This window comes from Gossypium arboreum, chromosome 11 (assembly GCF_025698485.1).
Source record: "Gossypium arboreum isolate Shixiya-1 chromosome 11, ASM2569848v2, whole genome shotgun sequence".
Taxonomy (NCBI): domain Eukaryota; kingdom Viridiplantae; phylum Streptophyta; class Magnoliopsida; order Malvales; family Malvaceae; genus Gossypium; species Gossypium arboreum.
In genome coordinates this window covers 123256405-123273493 of record NC_069080.1, presented here as the reverse complement: position 1 = coordinate 123273493, position 17089 = coordinate 123256405, and the positions used below count along the sequence as shown (strand labels likewise).

The 17089-nt window shown below is 32.1% G+C and overlaps 2 protein-coding genes across 7 annotated transcripts; both read right to left on the bottom strand.

Annotated features, from left to right (window-relative positions):
* Nucleotides 1–391: 391 nt before the first annotated feature.
* Nucleotides 392–7015, bottom strand: LOC108477919 (DNA topoisomerase 1 beta-like). 4 transcript variants are annotated; one of them, XM_053021489.1, is made up of 17 exons: nucleotides 6783–7015; nucleotides 6518–6574; nucleotides 4678–5912; nucleotides 4338–4532; nucleotides 4094–4174; nucleotides 3812–3871; nucleotides 3618–3712; nucleotides 3359–3515; nucleotides 3154–3279; nucleotides 2516–2596; nucleotides 2209–2299; nucleotides 1994–2127; nucleotides 1760–1828; nucleotides 1579–1668; nucleotides 1208–1311; nucleotides 955–1123; nucleotides 392–876 (listed from the first exon to the last, which is right to left on the bottom strand). In XM_053021489.1, the coding sequence occupies exons 3-17, from the start codon at nucleotides 5866–5868 to the stop codon at nucleotides 808–810; spliced, it is 2712 nt and encodes a 903-aa protein (XP_052877449.1). In that variant the 5' UTR covers nucleotides 5869–5912; nucleotides 6518–6574; nucleotides 6783–7015; the 3' UTR covers nucleotides 392–807. The 4 variants fall into 4 exon arrangements, 3 of the variants coding, with proteins under 3 accessions (XP_052877449.1, XP_052877450.1, XP_052877451.1); XM_053021490.1 differs by lacking the exon at nucleotides 6518–6574; XR_008274305.1 differs by lacking the exon at nucleotides 392–876 and having other exon boundaries at nucleotides 1091–1123; nucleotides 1208–1276.
* A 3091-nt stretch (nucleotides 7016–10106) lies between these two features.
* On the bottom strand, nucleotides 10107–15374 carry LOC128284194 (fimbrin-1-like). Of its 3 annotated transcripts, none has more exons than XM_053022006.1 (15): nucleotides 15310–15374; nucleotides 14264–14517; nucleotides 13945–14115; nucleotides 13541–13770; nucleotides 13258–13429; nucleotides 13129–13167; nucleotides 12928–12999; nucleotides 12694–12810; nucleotides 12371–12582; nucleotides 12104–12259; nucleotides 11763–11962; nucleotides 11390–11547; nucleotides 11205–11301; nucleotides 11013–11104; nucleotides 10107–10903 (listed from the first exon to the last, which is right to left on the bottom strand). In XM_053022006.1, exons 2-15 carry the CDS (start codon nucleotides 14348–14350, stop codon nucleotides 10640–10642), a joined length of 2067 nt encoding a protein of 688 aa, XP_052877966.1. In that variant the 5' UTR covers nucleotides 14351–14517; nucleotides 15310–15374; the 3' UTR covers nucleotides 10107–10639. The 3 variants fall into 3 exon arrangements, with proteins under 3 accessions (XP_052877966.1, XP_052877964.1, XP_052877965.1); XM_053022004.1 differs by having other exon boundaries at nucleotides 15031–15322; XM_053022005.1 differs by lacking the exon at nucleotides 15310–15374 and adding an exon at nucleotides 15007–15036.
* Nucleotides 15375–17089: the final 1715 nt, after the last annotated feature.

Below are 17089 nucleotides of genomic sequence, written 5' to 3'. Positions count from 1 at the left end.
AACTGGATTGGTTTCAACAAACGTTTTTAGACAACGTATAAGACAAAATTGGAACCATGTTTAAACAGCATCCTTTTTTATATTTTTTTCGCTTTCATATATATGGCATTGGCAATATCTAATTTGATCAACCTATCAAATCTGTCTTTTGACATCTTATCTAATCTAATTAATATTTATTAAAAGGGATAAATATCCCATTAAATTGATCAAACTCCTAAGATAAGTGATCCTGAAATGGTTTATCCATTAAGTCTAATTTGACATTGTGCTGGGTTTTTTTTTTTTACTTCTCATAAATTTTTGGGGCCTTTCAAGAGTTGGTTTGCATTCTTATAGCAGATTCATTGTTTAAAACAACATATGAATGCTCAAAAAACCGTAAGCAGTATCTTTTACATGAAAATGGTAATAACAAATGAAATCCCAGAAGGGAAAGTATAAATTAACTGTTTTTGAACAATTCATCAATGTATCTCAACATTTGAAAGTTTGTAAGTAATGTTCCAAAGCTAAAACGCTGACTATTTTTGTTGCACTCTTCTCTGCCAACATTTGAACAGTTTTTAGAAATGGAAAAAAGGGAAATGAGCCAACCTGCCCTTGATTAGATTAGCTTGACATATAACATGAATTTTTTTGCTGACACGGGGAAAAAAAGAAGTATATTGTAAATAACTTTAATGGAAAAAAATGGATGATAATTGAAGAAAAGGGACTGGTTTGGTTGTTCCTTTGTCCTCCTCTCGTCTTTTCCTTGGGAGTAGGATTTTCATGGCACCAACCTGGTTTCATTCACTTAGATGATTAGAATCTGAAATCAGGATCTACATCCATTGCCCAAGCAAACTTTGCCAAAAGTGATTTGTTGAATATCTGTGAAGCAACATAGTGAGAAATGAATCTCAATTGAATAATGTGTCATCCTAACAATTGTTAACAAATAGTGTTTACCTTCTCGATGGGAACCTCATGCCGCTTGCACCATGCAACTGTAATCCTGGGGTCAAGGTAATTAATTTTGGATGTGCCTAATGCCACAGTTTTTAGATCCTCTTTAGTTTGCATGTCTCTTTCCATCTTCTCAATCTTGGCATTTGTTTGAGCTATCTTTTTTTCTAACCTGCATATGTATGTTGGTGAATTAATAGTACTAGCGCAACAACTGTATTAAAGCTTAAGAAAAGAAAGGAACGAGTTATAATACGCTTCAGGGGTCAAGTTTCTCTTCTGCTTCCCGTCAGCATCCTTCAATGGGGGCTTTCCTTTCTTAGCCCTGTCCAAATCAATTTTTAGCTCCTTTAGAACACCCTATACGCAATAGGAAAAAGGTCAGGGCGATGGGCGGAAATTAAAGGCACCAAATTGTGAGGAAAAGAATTTTAAATTTGAGATCACCATGCAGAACATATCCTGAGTGCATTAAGTTAAAAAGGCACATGTCCTGAGAACGGACTACTAAAATTTTAAATAAAACATGGGCATAAGATACATAGGAAGCAACCCGACTAACATAGCAATAGTGCTCCAAGGAAAGCCATTGAAGTTTTCCAAGAAAGTTCTATAAAGAGTTATTACCTTGAGCTCTGTTATTTTCTCAGTCAACCTTGACATCTGTGCACTATGAGATTTTGAAATACTCCGCTGATGATTACATATGATTGCAACCTGCAGCAAGAACAATGAAAATTATTGATGCCAAAATAGTACGTCGAACTAGACTCCATTAGATTAAGATCTAGTAGGGAATGGTTCTTACCTCTTTGTTTGCACGCTGATATATTACAACTTTTTCCGCCACATCCCCATCTTTGGTTTCTTTATTTAACTATTATCCAACCAAAGAAAATATAAATGAAAAATAATGTTAAACAAAATTTTCTAAAAATTTATCCATTCAAATCACAAAAGAAATACTGGAAAAGTACATAAAGCATTAAGACAAGCATATTAGAGTGAAATGCATGCTTGTCATACATAGGCTGCAACTTACCATCTCATCCAATGTAATGGAAGCATTGTAGGTACGGAAGACTTTTGCTGTAAGCCCTGGCATGAGTTCCTTCAAATGTGCATTTAGTTTACTTGTATCAAGCTTGTCAAAAAGATCATCACTTTTGCTTTTCCCTGCATAAAAGAGAGACCATACTCTTTGGCTTAAGTCAATCATCTGCATATGAATCCAAATATGGGAGATCATAAACTGACCAGTTTGAAACTGTCCAATTGCATTGTAGACAGGAAGCTCAACCTCCACTGTGTTCACATATTGAATCGAGTCTTTACCAAGGAAGTCAAACTAAATGATTGAAACAAGAAAAAAGAAAGTTAACACCAATATCAACCAGAAGGTATGACTAGCTTCCATATAATTCCACAAAAATTTTCAAAGAACTAACATTAATTGCAAATCAACTAAAACTACAATAAAAAGTCATAGGATCCATTCCAACAGTTACCAAATTTAGTACAAAAGAAATACTGTATCTTTTCCAGGAACATAAACTGACTTTACCTTCAATTTATTTGGTGGAATACACTCCACATTTCCTACTTTAAGTGTGCAGCAACCAACAGTATCAGCTTCATCATCATCCTGCACGTTTGCCCACCATAACATGAAAATACCCGAAAAGAATTGCCTGAAAACTTCTTCGACAACTATAGGTTGTAGGACCTAACAACATATTAACAATTGACTATCAACATATTTCAACCTATGCATCTAGCTCATCTTGAGTCCCAAATATTTTTCAAGAACAGAAGTTTTAACTGAAACAGAAAAGAACAAACAAAACCTTGGATGCAATAAACCAAACACAATGATGAGCGCAGCATTATTGGTTCCAAGTCAAAAGAGTTAAAAAGTTAAGAGACCAGCCAAAAAGGAAAAAAAGAAAAAAAGGCCACTACAGAAACAGTAGCAAATAATTTAGTTGATGATGCAAACCATTTTTGCCCTTTTTCTGTTATAAGGACCAGCCACTAACATTTTCAAAACATCAGCAGAAATCCATGTAGGACCTAACAGTCTACAGCAGCTCCAACAATCAATTTCCTCCATTCAATTCAATCCTAAACAATGGTCAACATAATTGTATACAAATTCAAAGAAACAAAAATAGGATGTTTCATGTTACATGTGCAACATACCTTGTCATTACCAGCCCTAAGAGCTAATTTATCAATAAGATAGGTAGCAACTGCTATTTGCCTCTTCGTAACATCTTTAGACGTAAAATCCTTAGTATATGCTGCTCTGATGTTCCTGATATATTCCTGCATTTAAAGTACAAACATCCATTTATACATGGTTCAGAAAACAAAAACTAAAAGCATCTATCATATTGCTTATTACCTTCAGCATCCTAGCTTTCTCATATTTCTCCTTGTCACTTTGGCCCTTCAAAGAACTGCTAGCAGCCAAAAATACATATTTGAACTCTTTTGGATTAATGGGATCATTCCAGAAAGCTAACCATGTGACAGTATTGTCATGTTTTATATCTTTCCAACTGCCAATCAAACAAAAATGGATCACAATTAAGATAATCTACTTGAAATAACCTCCAACCCTTTGATATGTTCAAGAAAATGAATGCTCTCTGTCTCTTAACCTTTCACCAGGGATTGGACATTCTGGAATTGGGGCATTCTTTCCAATATTAATTGTAATGTCACTTGGGCGAATACGTTTTTTCAACTTTCCCATCTGATTAAAAGAGTAGAATAAGAAACCCACAAATTCAACTCTCAGAACAAAGCATATTATTTTCTACAGCTTTAGAGTAGTCAAGCATGTCAGCAATACCTTTGGATGCTCTCCCCGACCTCGAAAAAGACCAGGCGGTTCAACTCTGAAATTTCCTACCTGCAATTAAAACAATTATCAGAATTAGCAGGGTCTTCATAGGAAGCAGAAAAGAGACTAATAAATATGAAGCAAACAGTTCAATTTTAATAGATATTAAGGAGGTTGGTTGTAAAACAAGAAGTGCTAGGACAAGCAGTAATCAATTAAATTATATCAAGAAGTCATGAAACAAGTCATAAAAAGGGATAAATAAACTTCTAATCAAAGCTAAATCTTCACCTTCTCTCTGACACCATCAACAATAGCCCACATATACTTTTCCTCCTGCTTCAACTTTTCTTCTTTCAAAGCCTTCTTCTCCTATACCAACAATGGTCAAGCTTAACGATTATAAAACTCAATGAAGTTATCGAGAATTTGCTTCGACAAACAAGATGTGAAAACATATGGAGGTTCTAAGACAGATATGGTACCAGAAGTGATTGTTTATGTTGAAGCCAAAAATTATTCTCAACCAACTTACTTCAGAACTCATTTGTTTCTTCTTCTCTTTCTCCTGCAAATGCCACTCGTATATTGGAGTGAAGTCACATTTGTCCAAGTCCTTAATGGTATGGTTTTTCCCCAGTAATTTACTCCAATCTTCCCAGAAATTCTTCTTGAACTGTGGTTTATTCATGTAATCTGTATCTTTCATCACCGCAAACATCGTTGCAACCTGCAAAATGAACAGATTAGGCCAACACATCTTTCAGCAAGTTGAATGAGAACTTTGAACTTCCCAGGCAATTACAGTGACAACCTTGGCTTCACATAAGCACAAGAAATTCCAATAACATATAAATGTTATAGCATATATATACCTCCTCTTGTTCAGGAGTTAGATCAATAGGCCGTCCATCATACAGCAACTTAATCCCATGAAGCTTGTATGGGGGTGGAAAAATGACACCATTATGAACCAAGGTACTCCACTTTTTCTGCCCATCACCAGAACTAGGCGACACTTTTGTTGACTTAATATATTTAGAATTTTTGAACTCTTTCTTCGACTTTCTATTTAACTTTTTAAGTGAAGAAGATACAACCTTGGCCGCTTTTTGCTTCATAGACGATGTTTTACTGTTTGTTGGAGTTGACTTTTTTATTCGTTGTGAAATTGGAATATCATCATCATCATCTTCGTCAGCCTTTTCAGCTTTCACAGCTAATTGCTTGGATTTCATTGCTGTAGATGTATCTGAGATCTTTGGCTTTTTAGCAGAAGACTGATCTAAGGAATTGCCCTTATCAAGAGGCCTCTTACCTGACAGCATAGAAGACTTTTCCTGCTTGCCCTTCACAGTAGAACCATTCTGCTCGCCGTTAGATGCCAGAGGTTTCTTCTCATCAGAATCATACAGCTTACTACTTGATGTCCCAGCACTGGACTTCATGTTGAACCTCACAGGCAAAGGAGCTTCATCATCTGGATCTTTGGTGGATCCCTTTATTTCAGTCTTTGGCACTAATCGATGTGATTGGGAAGTACTAGAAGTGCTCGCCCCTTTGGTACCTTGGTTTGAGATTCCCTTAAGCCGGGCACTCAAAGGTTGTAAATCATCATCATCGTCACTGTTTGTTTCAGTGGCACCTTTAATTGGGCTTTTCTCTTCCTTGACAACATTACACTTATGCTGCTTCAAGGCTTGTTTTGAGTGATCATTTAAAGAAGCTGGTGTCTTAAAATTAGCCACCGGTGACTTCACGGGTGATGTCCTGGCAGATGATGTTGATGCTTTTGGGCTCAAAATAGGAGATCTCACAGGCAGTGACTTAGAAGATGGGATTGCCTTGTTCTTCTGAGAATTGGAACTTTGACCATTCGAAGCTTGTACATAGGAGGCCAGACTACCAGAATGCCCATCAGATCTTTGAGACGATGCCTTCTTTACTTCGGAGTTTAACTGGTTCTGCTTAGAGGACAAGGTATTATTCCTCTTGAACACTACAGGCCCATCATCATCGTCATCGTCAAAATCAAAAACATGTTTGGCAGGAGCCTCAACAGCCATTATCCAACCACGAACAGTGTTGGCATGTATATCGAATCAAATATCTGATTACAACAGAATTCGAATTACTTTTGGGAACAAAGCATGCTTTCCATATAAACCCTTATAAGTCGGCAACTAATTAAATTCAACAGAGTGTACTTCCAATACAAGCTCAATGAAAAAACCAATAAAACAATAAAAAATCCCAGTCAAATCCCACCAGATAGCAATACCTATTATGCCACATACCTTAAATTCAAAAATGACCCCAATAAGTAACAAAATAGTCTGAACACATATCACAATAGAGCTTTTTCCTTTGAAACCTAAATGCTTATCCGTGCATATCCACACAAAAAAGTCCATAAAACCCTCATATAACATCCCAGGAATTAAACTAAATTGATAATGAAACAAGCATATAGCCCAAAAAAAGTTCTATTAGATTAAAAATACCCATTATGCCAAACACCCCTAAATAAAAAGCAACCTAATGATTGACCCAATCTCAAAAAACGCAGAAAAGAAGATAGTATTTTCCTCTAAATCCAAATGCCTGCGCATGCAAACAGTTACCAATAAGAACAAACTAAATAACCTTCATCTAACTTACAGTGCTAAAAATTTAGCCAGAAAAATCAAAGCGATTAAATTAGACGATTTGAACCTTCGTTTTTCTGAGAAGAAGTAGAACCGATTAAGCTAAATTCCCTTGCTCTTTTCCCTAACAAAAAAAAAGAAAAAAAAAAGCTTCTTGCTTAAAAAATGAACAAAAAGCCTAAAAGAGTGAGCTGAAGATAACCCAATTCATAAGGAATGATCAAATTTAAAAACATTTAAGCAGCTAAGAAAACAGGGTACAATTTAAAAAATGCTTCAAATCTTGAGCAAAAAGAAACCCTAAGAATGAAAGAATTAAAAAAAAAAAGTACCTCTGTAACAGAGGATCAACAAAGATTTGGATAAAGAGTAGATCGAGTCGAGTCACCTCTTCTTTATTTATTTATTTGGTTAATTTATTTTTCTTATATTCTTATCTCAATCTGTTTTTATAGTTTTTTGTTCCTTAATTTCTCTTTGTTTTTTCTCCCTTTCTCTGATTCTGAGTTGATTGTTTAAAAATATAAAAAGTTAACATTTGATTGTTGCCCTTATGGATTACTTCTTCTCCTTTGGGTAAAGGGAAAGGGCAGCTTTATGGGCTTGGGCTTTTACATTTTGGGCAACATATTCATTCCATTTAAATCGATATACTGAATAATATATTTATCTTTAAAATTAGAATCAATTTATATCTTAATTCAATTAACATCGACATTGTTATCAGTATAAGTGGAAGTAAATTCGAGTGCTTTGAAGCTCTTTATACTAAGGGTTGGGAGAGAATTTTAGGTATTGTATCAAAAAGAACAGATATGATAAAAACTTATAATCGGACTAATGTTCAAAAATATTAATCTTTTATTATATCATTCTATAAAGTAATAATTAAAAGATAATAAGGTACATTGCATATATCTATCTACAAAGACAATATACCGATAAGTCAATTAAATTTTAAGAAGTATGAAAATAATATGAGGATAACACGTGACATCTCAAGAAAGACCAGAGGCACCCTCTTTTAAGGCTGATAAAACATCAAAATAGAACAAATCTCTCCCCCCTTCATACTCTCCGCTATATCTTCTTCCTCTTAAACTTTAATCTCTTTATAGGTCTTTCTTTACCTTTTAAGTGAGTCAATGTTTATCACTATAATCCCAACTTTGTATTAATAATATATATAGTTGTAGTTTTAATTAAATTTTCTTCAATATCTTGTAATAAAAATTATTGAGTTAAATTTTTAATATTTACAATTTTTTATTTACCTCATTAGTTAAAAATTTATTTAAGTTTTATATTTTAATTATAAATTATAAGTTAGGAAAGTGATTAGTAAATGATTGGAAAGAAATTAGATATATGGATTTGGGAAGAACTTCACAAAGTTTTTAAAATAATAAAATAAGGAAAATCTTCAAAAAATTTGTAAGAAATTTAAAAAGTAATTTTGAATAACTCTAACTCTCTATTAAAATCCCACATGATTATTCAAAATTATTAAAAATACAAAATTAAACTTCAACATATTATTTTTATTTAATTTTAATATTTTATATTATTAAAATATTTATATATTTTACAAAAACTCAAAATATCTATATTACATTTTATATTTTTTATTTTTAATCCCATTATTTTTTTATAACTTTTTAACTTGCAAAATTCCAACAACTTAAACTTTTAAAAAATTATTTATCCAAAAAAATAATAAAAATATTAATATATTAAAATTCTCAACCCAAACACACCCTTAAATATATCAAAACATTCTAAAATAAAATAAAAACATGTTCAATGTTTTTATATAGCAAAGAAAAGAAGAAGAAGGAATTATTATTGCTTAAGGAGAGGGCAAATCTATTGCTTAAGAATTAAAACAACTAAAAAAAAAAAAAGATAGAAAGGGATTGTTTAAATTCCACATATTCTATGGTATATTGTGGAAAAAGACACAGAAATTGAGATATAAAAGCCACTTCTCAGTAAGGCATTTATAAATAGAAAGTTTATATCATGTTTCATGTGCCATTTTATCCTTTACCAAAATTAAACTTCTTTTATTATTGTTATTAGTATTAATATTAGGTGGTTCAACCAGTTAATCAAATCGAATCAGTATTAATTGAATTAATTAATTTTTTAATCTTTTAACCGTTAATTAAACTAAAAAATTTCAAAAAATTAACCAAACTAAAATATTTCGGTTAATTTAGTTGGTTAACCGAATTAATCGAAATTTATATGTTTTTTTTTGTTTAAATAAGTATGAAACATATCAAAATAAATAAATTTATAATGTTTATTTGACCGAATTAACCAAACTAGTAATAGCTTAATACATATAATATAAAATATTATTTATTAAGTTCGATTGATTAACCGATTTCAAATCGAATTAACTGTTAACTAAAATTTCAAAAAACTTTTAACCGACCTCTGACGGAACTAGATTAATTCACCAACCGATTAACTGATTAATTCGATTTTAACCGTAATTTCAACACCCTAATCAGCATATAGCAATGCACCAATGACTTTATTCTTTCTTTTATTAGAATTGTCTTTTTGCCCAACTTTCTTTAATACTATCGTCTAGGTGAAAAATATTATAAAAAACATATTTATAAAAAATAAAATTGATATTTAAGACAAATGGTAAAATTGAGTTATTAAAAATTAAAGTGTTTTAAGTTTAAATTTATGAATTATGATTATTTTTAAAAAATTATTTCATATTTGAATTATGTAAAAATTTCATCATAATTATATTTATTATTTTATAAAAATAAATTATTTAGTTATTTTTAATTAATTTTGTGACACCAATTTAATTAAAATATATATATATAATTAGATTATTGTACCACACTCATAATGTGAATGAAAAAATTATATAAAAAAATTATACAAAAATTAAAAAGATTTCGATTGAAATGGTAAAATTATGGTTGTCAGAATCGTGGGGTCCTAAGTTCAAATCGTGATATATTTAGGCATTTTATAGATTTTATAAAATATAAAGGACAAAAATCATTATAATAATATTTATCACTTAGTAAAAGGAGAAGCTTTTAATCATTTATTAATGTTTGATTAACTAATGATACCAAATATTTTAGAAAAATTTAATAAATAATGTAAGTTAAAAACCTAAAAACGAATAACTAAATAAAAGATTAAAATAATTTTTTTAAAATTGAAGGACAAAAGTTATTATTCCTAAAAGATATGAGACTAAGAAATTTCCCTTTGGCATCATCAAAATTGTTCTTATTATGTCATGAAATTTCCACCCCACATTTTTCCTCAGCTTTTAATTTGCAATAATTTAGTAGAGACAATTTTAAAAACTTCAAATACCAAAAAAAGAAAAAAAAAAGAAAATACAATTTGGATAAATATTAATGGTCACACTCACACAAAAGTTTATTAGAAAGGTAAATTGATGATTGAATTTAAGGTTTAGTATAGTTGATTCCTACGTATAACAAATACAAAAACAAGAAAAGAAAACATTATATCTTCACAAACAAGTTTGATTAATCCCTTTTTGGCCATGAAGCCATATGTGGATCCTTATACAATACTTGGTGAAAAACCTACATGGGAGGTGACTTGTTTTACAAGTAAAGGCGATATCACAATCATTCCCCTATAAATCATATATATCTTTGCATTCCGTATTAATTTAGTTAGCATTATTGCTGCTACAATAATTTGAAAGTTTTGAGTTCGTATAGATAAAAGCATAATATTTGTTTATTGTCAAAGAACATTATCTAAAATACAATTGAATGATGAGAAAAACTTATTAGTGGTAATTTCTCCTCTGGCCAAGACAAAAGGAACCCATTGTAGCCAATCCCATGCAAACTATGTTAATAAAGTTAAACCAATCTCTCAAAGGTCTAGTTGGACTTCCATAGCTGCAACATACAACCTATGTTACTCGGACTCTTTTTCTTTTTTCTTTTTTTTTTTTTTTTTAATTTTCACGTCTAACATCTATATTCTGAGTATGGACGTAGTATCAGCCGAAGATATATATGAAAAACCAAACTCATTTCCAACAACCCTTATCTTTGAGTCCGGGTAACATAGATCGCAACCATACTTCGTCTTTTGCTTGCTACATGGTCTGAACCATGTATGGTGGTAACCAATTGGCATTCAATATCTTTTACTCAACAGTAGTACTTTCTCCATTCTCGAACTGAGATGATGAGACCGTAACGTCTGGGGCAGCGTCGTCAATGGTTAAGCTCGGGACTTCACTACATAGTGAGGAACTTTCATCTTCACCATTAACTGATGGTGCAGGAGAAGATGCATCTGATGCATAAGTACTACTGTAACCATTACTGGTCTCGCACTCTTCCGTTGAGTTCTGAAGGCACCAGTACATAATGCTGGCTGTTAAAGTGAGCATCATCTTCTGGTTTACCTGCCATACCATTAGAACACCGAATTATTTCCTATTTCCTATTTCCTATCATTTATAGATATACAAATTCAAGATTGAAAATGTGACTTGTATATAGCTGCAACTTTACCTCCATGATGTCTTCAGGCAACAAGAAGATGGAGCATCCAATCTTACGAGCCACACTTATGATATATGTTGCATTCAACTTCTTCTCTTCATCTACAATTCCAACATGGACAAAAACTGTTAAGTTTGGCTCGATAAATAATGTCACAAAAAATCCAATGAAAAATTAATTCGACTTAGCAAGAAATCATACCACTTTCACCCTTGGTTACAAGGTTCCAGTTGACCACTCTTGGCTCCACAGCACTTAGAAGTTCAAGGAAGAACAGTCCACTCGAAATGCTCTTATCCTGCAGATTTAGAATAACATATAAATATTAGATTTAACTCTTAAATTAATGTTATTACTATAAGAAAAAATGGAAATCATTGTGAAACCTTGAAGCTTTCTATTTGACGGGATCTTCCGGTGCTTTTGATTTTCCTGTTTGCCCAATTTATGATGTAGGAATCAGTTATATCCTTCCCTCGGGAGCGAGATCTCAAACTCTTCAAAAGTTGAAGCATATTGTACCTCATCAATTGCCATAAGAAAGCTGCAACACATGGAATCCACTTTCAGCAACGATCTCTTTTCAATATTAAACGACAAAAGGTTCACAAATGAAAGCTTAATGCCAAGTAGAATTCTACACCCAACGTAGATTCCTTTATCAAAAAAATACTTGTTGACCTTTTTAATCAAGGCAAAACATGCAAAGCTGCGAAGGGAATCATCTTAAGTTGAGAAAACAAGACCAGATGAAAGTACCTATTATGAGTTTTTTATTTCCTTGCACTATATCATTTCCACCAAGATTCACAATGGAAAATTTCAACATCTCCCCGATCATTACCACTTGATTGCAATTTTCCACCTTTCTAAATGGAAACTTAATTGGAGGTTTTGTTGCTTGCTTCCAGTTGACTGATCCAGGAGCAACCTTATCAAGCACCTCTAAAAGTACCCATCTGCATCAAAATCAAGCTCATTGTGTTGAAAATCAGGAAATTAACATAACCTTTTTGTTTGTAATGTATGCTGAAATTCTGCAGTAAGGATAATGCATAGAACTTTAGCACTTTAACAACATTGTGCAGAGGAAAACTTACCCGTTTCTGACATCCTCAAAGACGTTATTAACATAATTCTCAACTCCAAGACTATTCATCCATAGTCGGAAACATCTCTCATCTCTGGAAAGTTGCACATCATCTGTTATCCTTTCTGCAAAAGAAATCTTTTTGCTATCTACACTCAGGCCATTCCTGCAAAAGCACACATGTTTTTATTACCTGATTATAACACTGGAGATACCACGCAATGAGCAACGAGCGTGGAAAGTATGTGTTACGACTGCCAGGTTTGTGATTTCTCACCTTTCATGGAAGATTTGAGCTACAAATGCAAGATTCAAATTCGTCCACCCCTCAACTATGTCTTCTGGGCTTAAATACCGTTTACATCCCATTCTCTCTGCATGGTCAAGTACCAATTTAGCCCTTTCGGTAGCATCCTTAGTATCAAGGGTCAACGGATTGCAGTACTCCGGTGCTAGAACATTAAGCAGGAAAGCATAAGCTTTTGCATCCTGCAGGGACAGAAATGAGTAAAACATATTAAATTATGAATTCAAGCAACATCAAGCAATACATCTAATTGCTGTAAAATTCGCTAAACCAGTTTTCTCATAGTCAAATACCTTCACATCTGAAGAAAAATTTGTAACAGTTTTCTCGTAGCCTCCTTTCTTTAAATGGAAATTCATCCATTTTAGTAGAACCTTCTCAGGAGCTAACGCCATAAGTTCCTCAATATCCTGCAAGTATCAATAATTTGAATGGGAACAAATCAATCCATTTGTTTGAAAGAAATGTTTATTTTGTGAATTAATGCTTCGTTAAACATCAATCAAATGAAAAGAGAAACTGATTACTCCATTGCCATCATCCAGCACTTCTACAAGCTGGGGTGTCTTCTTAAGGTTGAGATCAGCCAACAGTTGAATCTGCAATTGTCACAGATAGTAAGGATGAGAAAAAGTTGAGACCCAACTCTTCTCAGTCTATATTGACTGTTTCAGGCTATACAAGTACTTGCACATGAATGATACAGACAACTTAGATTAGATACCTACCTTTATAATTTGGGAGATCAAACCAAGTAAGAGAGTAGGCTGCAATACAAGTAACACCAAGGTGAAAACCATCAGATTATAAGAAAATATCGTTCTAACTCACATAGGAATCTGCCTATCCGTACTAACCCTTCCTTCAACCAAGTCCTGGGTGCCAATGTTTACCACGGTGCAGCCAATAGCCTTTGCAGAGTTGAGAGCTAGAGTATGGTTCTCATTCCTCTCCCATAGGTTAAGTACCTTTTTCGTGTTAATAGCTCGTTCATCTATTGTTCCCGACACAGCAACATTGATAAGCTTACTGCAACAGAACATGAGAACAGAACCAGTGTCACTGCTCTATAACAGCATTTGTAGAGAAAAAAGAATACATAATGGAGCACCCCCCCCCAACAAAAAAAAAAAAAGTTACCATAAAAGTACTCCATCTTTTGCAAGATTGAAAAGGTCATTGGAAGCTGGATCCATCGGAAGAAACTGCTTTAAAAATGGATCATCTGCAAGATAGATGTTTATGTGTCTAACATAAGTGGCTTTTTCTGATTCAACAAGTGTAGTGGCTGAGGATGTCTTTAGGACAGATGATGAATTCTTTTGACCACCCGATTTTTCCTTAGCCTGACCTTGCAAATTTAAATACTCCTGCTCATTCCATGCACCCAAGCACAATGTGAGCGCACTTTAACAAATTAGAGTATCAACTTAATGGAATGTAAAATGCCATGTAAATTTTAACCAAAGCAATGATTCCTTTTTATTCATATGTTACAATACTACATGATTAACAACAGTAAAATAGAATATGGCATGACTCACCCGGAGGAATGTTTCGAAATCAATCTCATTGCTCATGTCATCATAGGATTCACCCAATTTCTGCTTAATCTCGTCCTCGGTAAATGCAGAACTGAGAGCCTTCAATTTCACCATCAAGGGTGGCAAATCTCCAACTTTAACTTTACCATCTTTGTTCTTTACCGAAACAAACTGTAAATCATATAAAGAAAGTAAATAAAAAAAAAAACGCAAACAGTTCAGATTATATCAAATTACATTCATAATAAAACAATAAAACCGAATACTAATAATGCAATAGTTGAAGCAATAAATTGAGGAGGGAACAAAGTATGCTTACCTTGGTTTTAAGGTTACGAAACTCAATAGGCATGAATTGGTTTTGAAGCGCTCGGTCAGAGACCGTAACACCCTCAAATCTAGACATATCTAAAGATTGTTCGAGCAGAGAAAGAAAAATCTATCCAAAAGTTCTTCTGCAAGTTAGACAAATGGATCTAGAACCCAACCAGCAATGGACAATGCAGGACTCGAACTAGACTCCAGATTACCTTGGCAGATGAACTTTCAAACAAGATTCCTCAAGGCCAGAATCTGAAAAATCAGAAAACCAAATCAATGACTCAACTTTGGATCATATTAGCATTAAATTAACATGAATCCTTCATGGAACCATCCCTATAGATTGCTTTTAACATACTCAATCATGAATATCTAATATACCTTGGTCCCTAACACATACAAACTAAAACTAACCTAAAAATAATAATAATAATTCCAATTCAAGAACTTATCTATAGATCCCCATGAACACAAAGATTAAAAGAAACCATCCAACAAATTTGTTTAACTTTAAACTTGTAACAATCAACAAAACAATCATAACCAAATGGAAATCCAAGAAATTATTTCAAAGTTAACTCAATGTTTTCACGATTCAATTCCAATGAAACAGAAAAACAAAAACACCTCATTGAACCAAAAATGCAAAGGAACAACCAATTACAAAAGGGGAAAAAACCTAAAAGAAAATTGAAAATAAAAATTAAAACAAATGATAACCCAATGTAGGAAACAAAATACCAAAACAAACCCAGAAATGCATACCTGTTAAAAGAAAAGTTATTGTGGTTTTTGAATAAAAGAATTCATCATATGATCCTTTCAATTTTTTTTTTTTAAACTTGACACCACCGCCTCACATGAAATAAACCATTTAAAGAATTAAAAAATGTATATATCTGTAAGATTGATTATATTTAGATAGGAAATGATGATGTACGGATAGGAAATGATCCATTTTTTCTCCTAAGAAAGAAAAGTGAAAAATAGGAAAATATGAAAAAAAGAAAAAAGAAAAGAAAAGAACGGTTTTTTAGTTTTTACCTTCTAGACAACCAAAGAGCAAGACTGGCTTTCAAACAGTTTTTTGGTTCTGTTAATGATTCGGTGTTTCTCAGAGTATATTAAATAGAATGCACTCTTTTGTTGCAACGTATGTTTGTGACCGTGGAATTTGGGATCTTGTGTAACTAATTTTTGGATGGATTATTCGTTGTGTTTTTCAATTATATTAAAATTTAAAATTTTTAAAATTAAAAACATGACAGAATTACAATTTTGTGTAATTAGAGGTGTTCATGATCGGGTTGGTTGAGTCGGGCCTAAACATAATATTAACATATTTTATATTTACCTAAGCCTAACCCGATCTAAAATTTGGACCTAAAATTTTGCCTAAATCTGCCCATATTTGTAAAATATTAAACCAAGCCCATTTTAGATCTGCTCATATTATTTTTTAATTTTTAATATTTATATTGTTTTATTTTAATATTTAATAATCTTATACATTTTTATTTATTGAAATTTTTATGATCATCTTAAAATTTTTTAATGTTTACATTAGAGTAGTATTATATATTTAGTATATGTTTATTTTTTAATGTGTTCTAAATTACATAATATAAAGTATTATAAATTCAAAATGGCTCGGGTTGAGTCGGACTCAAGCCTTGAATTTCAAGCCCGAGCCCAACTTGTATTTTAAATGGGCCTACTTTTTTTATCCAAACCCATTTTTTGGGCCTAATATTTTTATCCAAACCTTATTGAATTTCGGGCGGGCCTTCGAATTTAGGCAGATAGCTCGACCCACGAACAGATCTACAGATCTATGTGTATTTTTTTTATTTTCTTATAAATGTATAAAAATTGTCAAAATTTAAAATGTATATATAAGTACTTTACACATACTCAATATTGGAAAATAATATCATTAAGACATAATAATTGAAAAAAATTATAATTTCTTATGTTAAAAGAAAATTATTATTAGATAACAATATTTTGAAAATATCAACATAAAATCCCTAATATTAAAAAATATATTCATTTTAGATTTGCTTTATCGTTCATGTTCAAGATTTGTAACTTCTCTTTTAAGAATATGATATCCAAAATCTTTTTATGGGTCAAGTCATGTCCGAGCATAATATTAATATACTAAGTTTGGAATTAAACTTAAACTCTCGCGCCTACAACATATTAAAATTTTAAATTTAGACAACGTAACATATTTTTTTCATGTTTACATAATACTATTTCGTAAAATATTTAATTTTATATGATATAAATAATATAATAGGCCGAACTCAAGCCTTAAATGTTAAAGTCGAAGTGCAGTCTATATTTTAAACTGTCTAATTTTTTGTTTAAATCTAATTTTTGAGCCTTTGAATTTAGATGAATAACTTACCTTGTAGAGCTGCACATTATAACAGTTATTTCGTCGTTTTTATCTTAATCTGGAACGTAATAAGGACGTGCATTCTTACCTTCTGTGTTGCTTGTGCTTCAAGTTATTCTTGAAATATCTTTTTCTCTCTCGTTTTGCAATATAGAAGAGCTTGGTCTCTTCTCACCCTTTCCGTAACTCGCAAGCAACCGACAGCCCGATTTATTACTGCAACTCTTCTCTTGAAATATACTTTGACTCCTCAAAGATGATAAAATTTTAATTTAATATCTTTTGAAATTCTAGAATAATAAAAATATACAATGATAAAATTATATTTCGATCCTTTAAAATTTTCTATTTCTGAAACTTACTCCGAATCCACCGAACAGTCTATTAAAACAGCATCAAGAAGAAAAGAAAAAAAAT

Coding starts and splice junctions, on each gene's coding strand:
- LOC128284194 (XM_053022006.1), bottom strand. CDS start 14,350: ATGTCTAGATTTGAGGGTGTTACGGTCTCTGACCGAGCGCTTCAAAAC. Junction 12,260..12,370: donor GCTCAAATCTTCCATGAAAG/GTGAGAAATCAC, acceptor GTGCTTTTGCAG/GAATGGCCTGAGTGTAGATA. Junction 10,904..11,012: donor TGCCTGAAGACATCATGGAG/GTAAAGTTGCAG, acceptor ATGGTATGGCAG/GTAAACCAGAAGATGATGCT.
- LOC108477919 (XM_053021489.1), bottom strand. CDS start 5,868: ATGGCTGTTGAGGCTCCTGCCAAACATGTTTTTGATTTTGACGATGAC. Junction 2,597..3,153: donor TTAGGGCTGGTAATGACAAG/GTATGTTGCACA, acceptor GCAAACGTGCAG/GATGATGATGAAGCTGATAC. Junction 877..954: donor ATGAGGTTCCCATCGAGAAG/GTAAACACTATT, acceptor GTTGCTTCACAG/ATATTCAACAAATCACTTTT.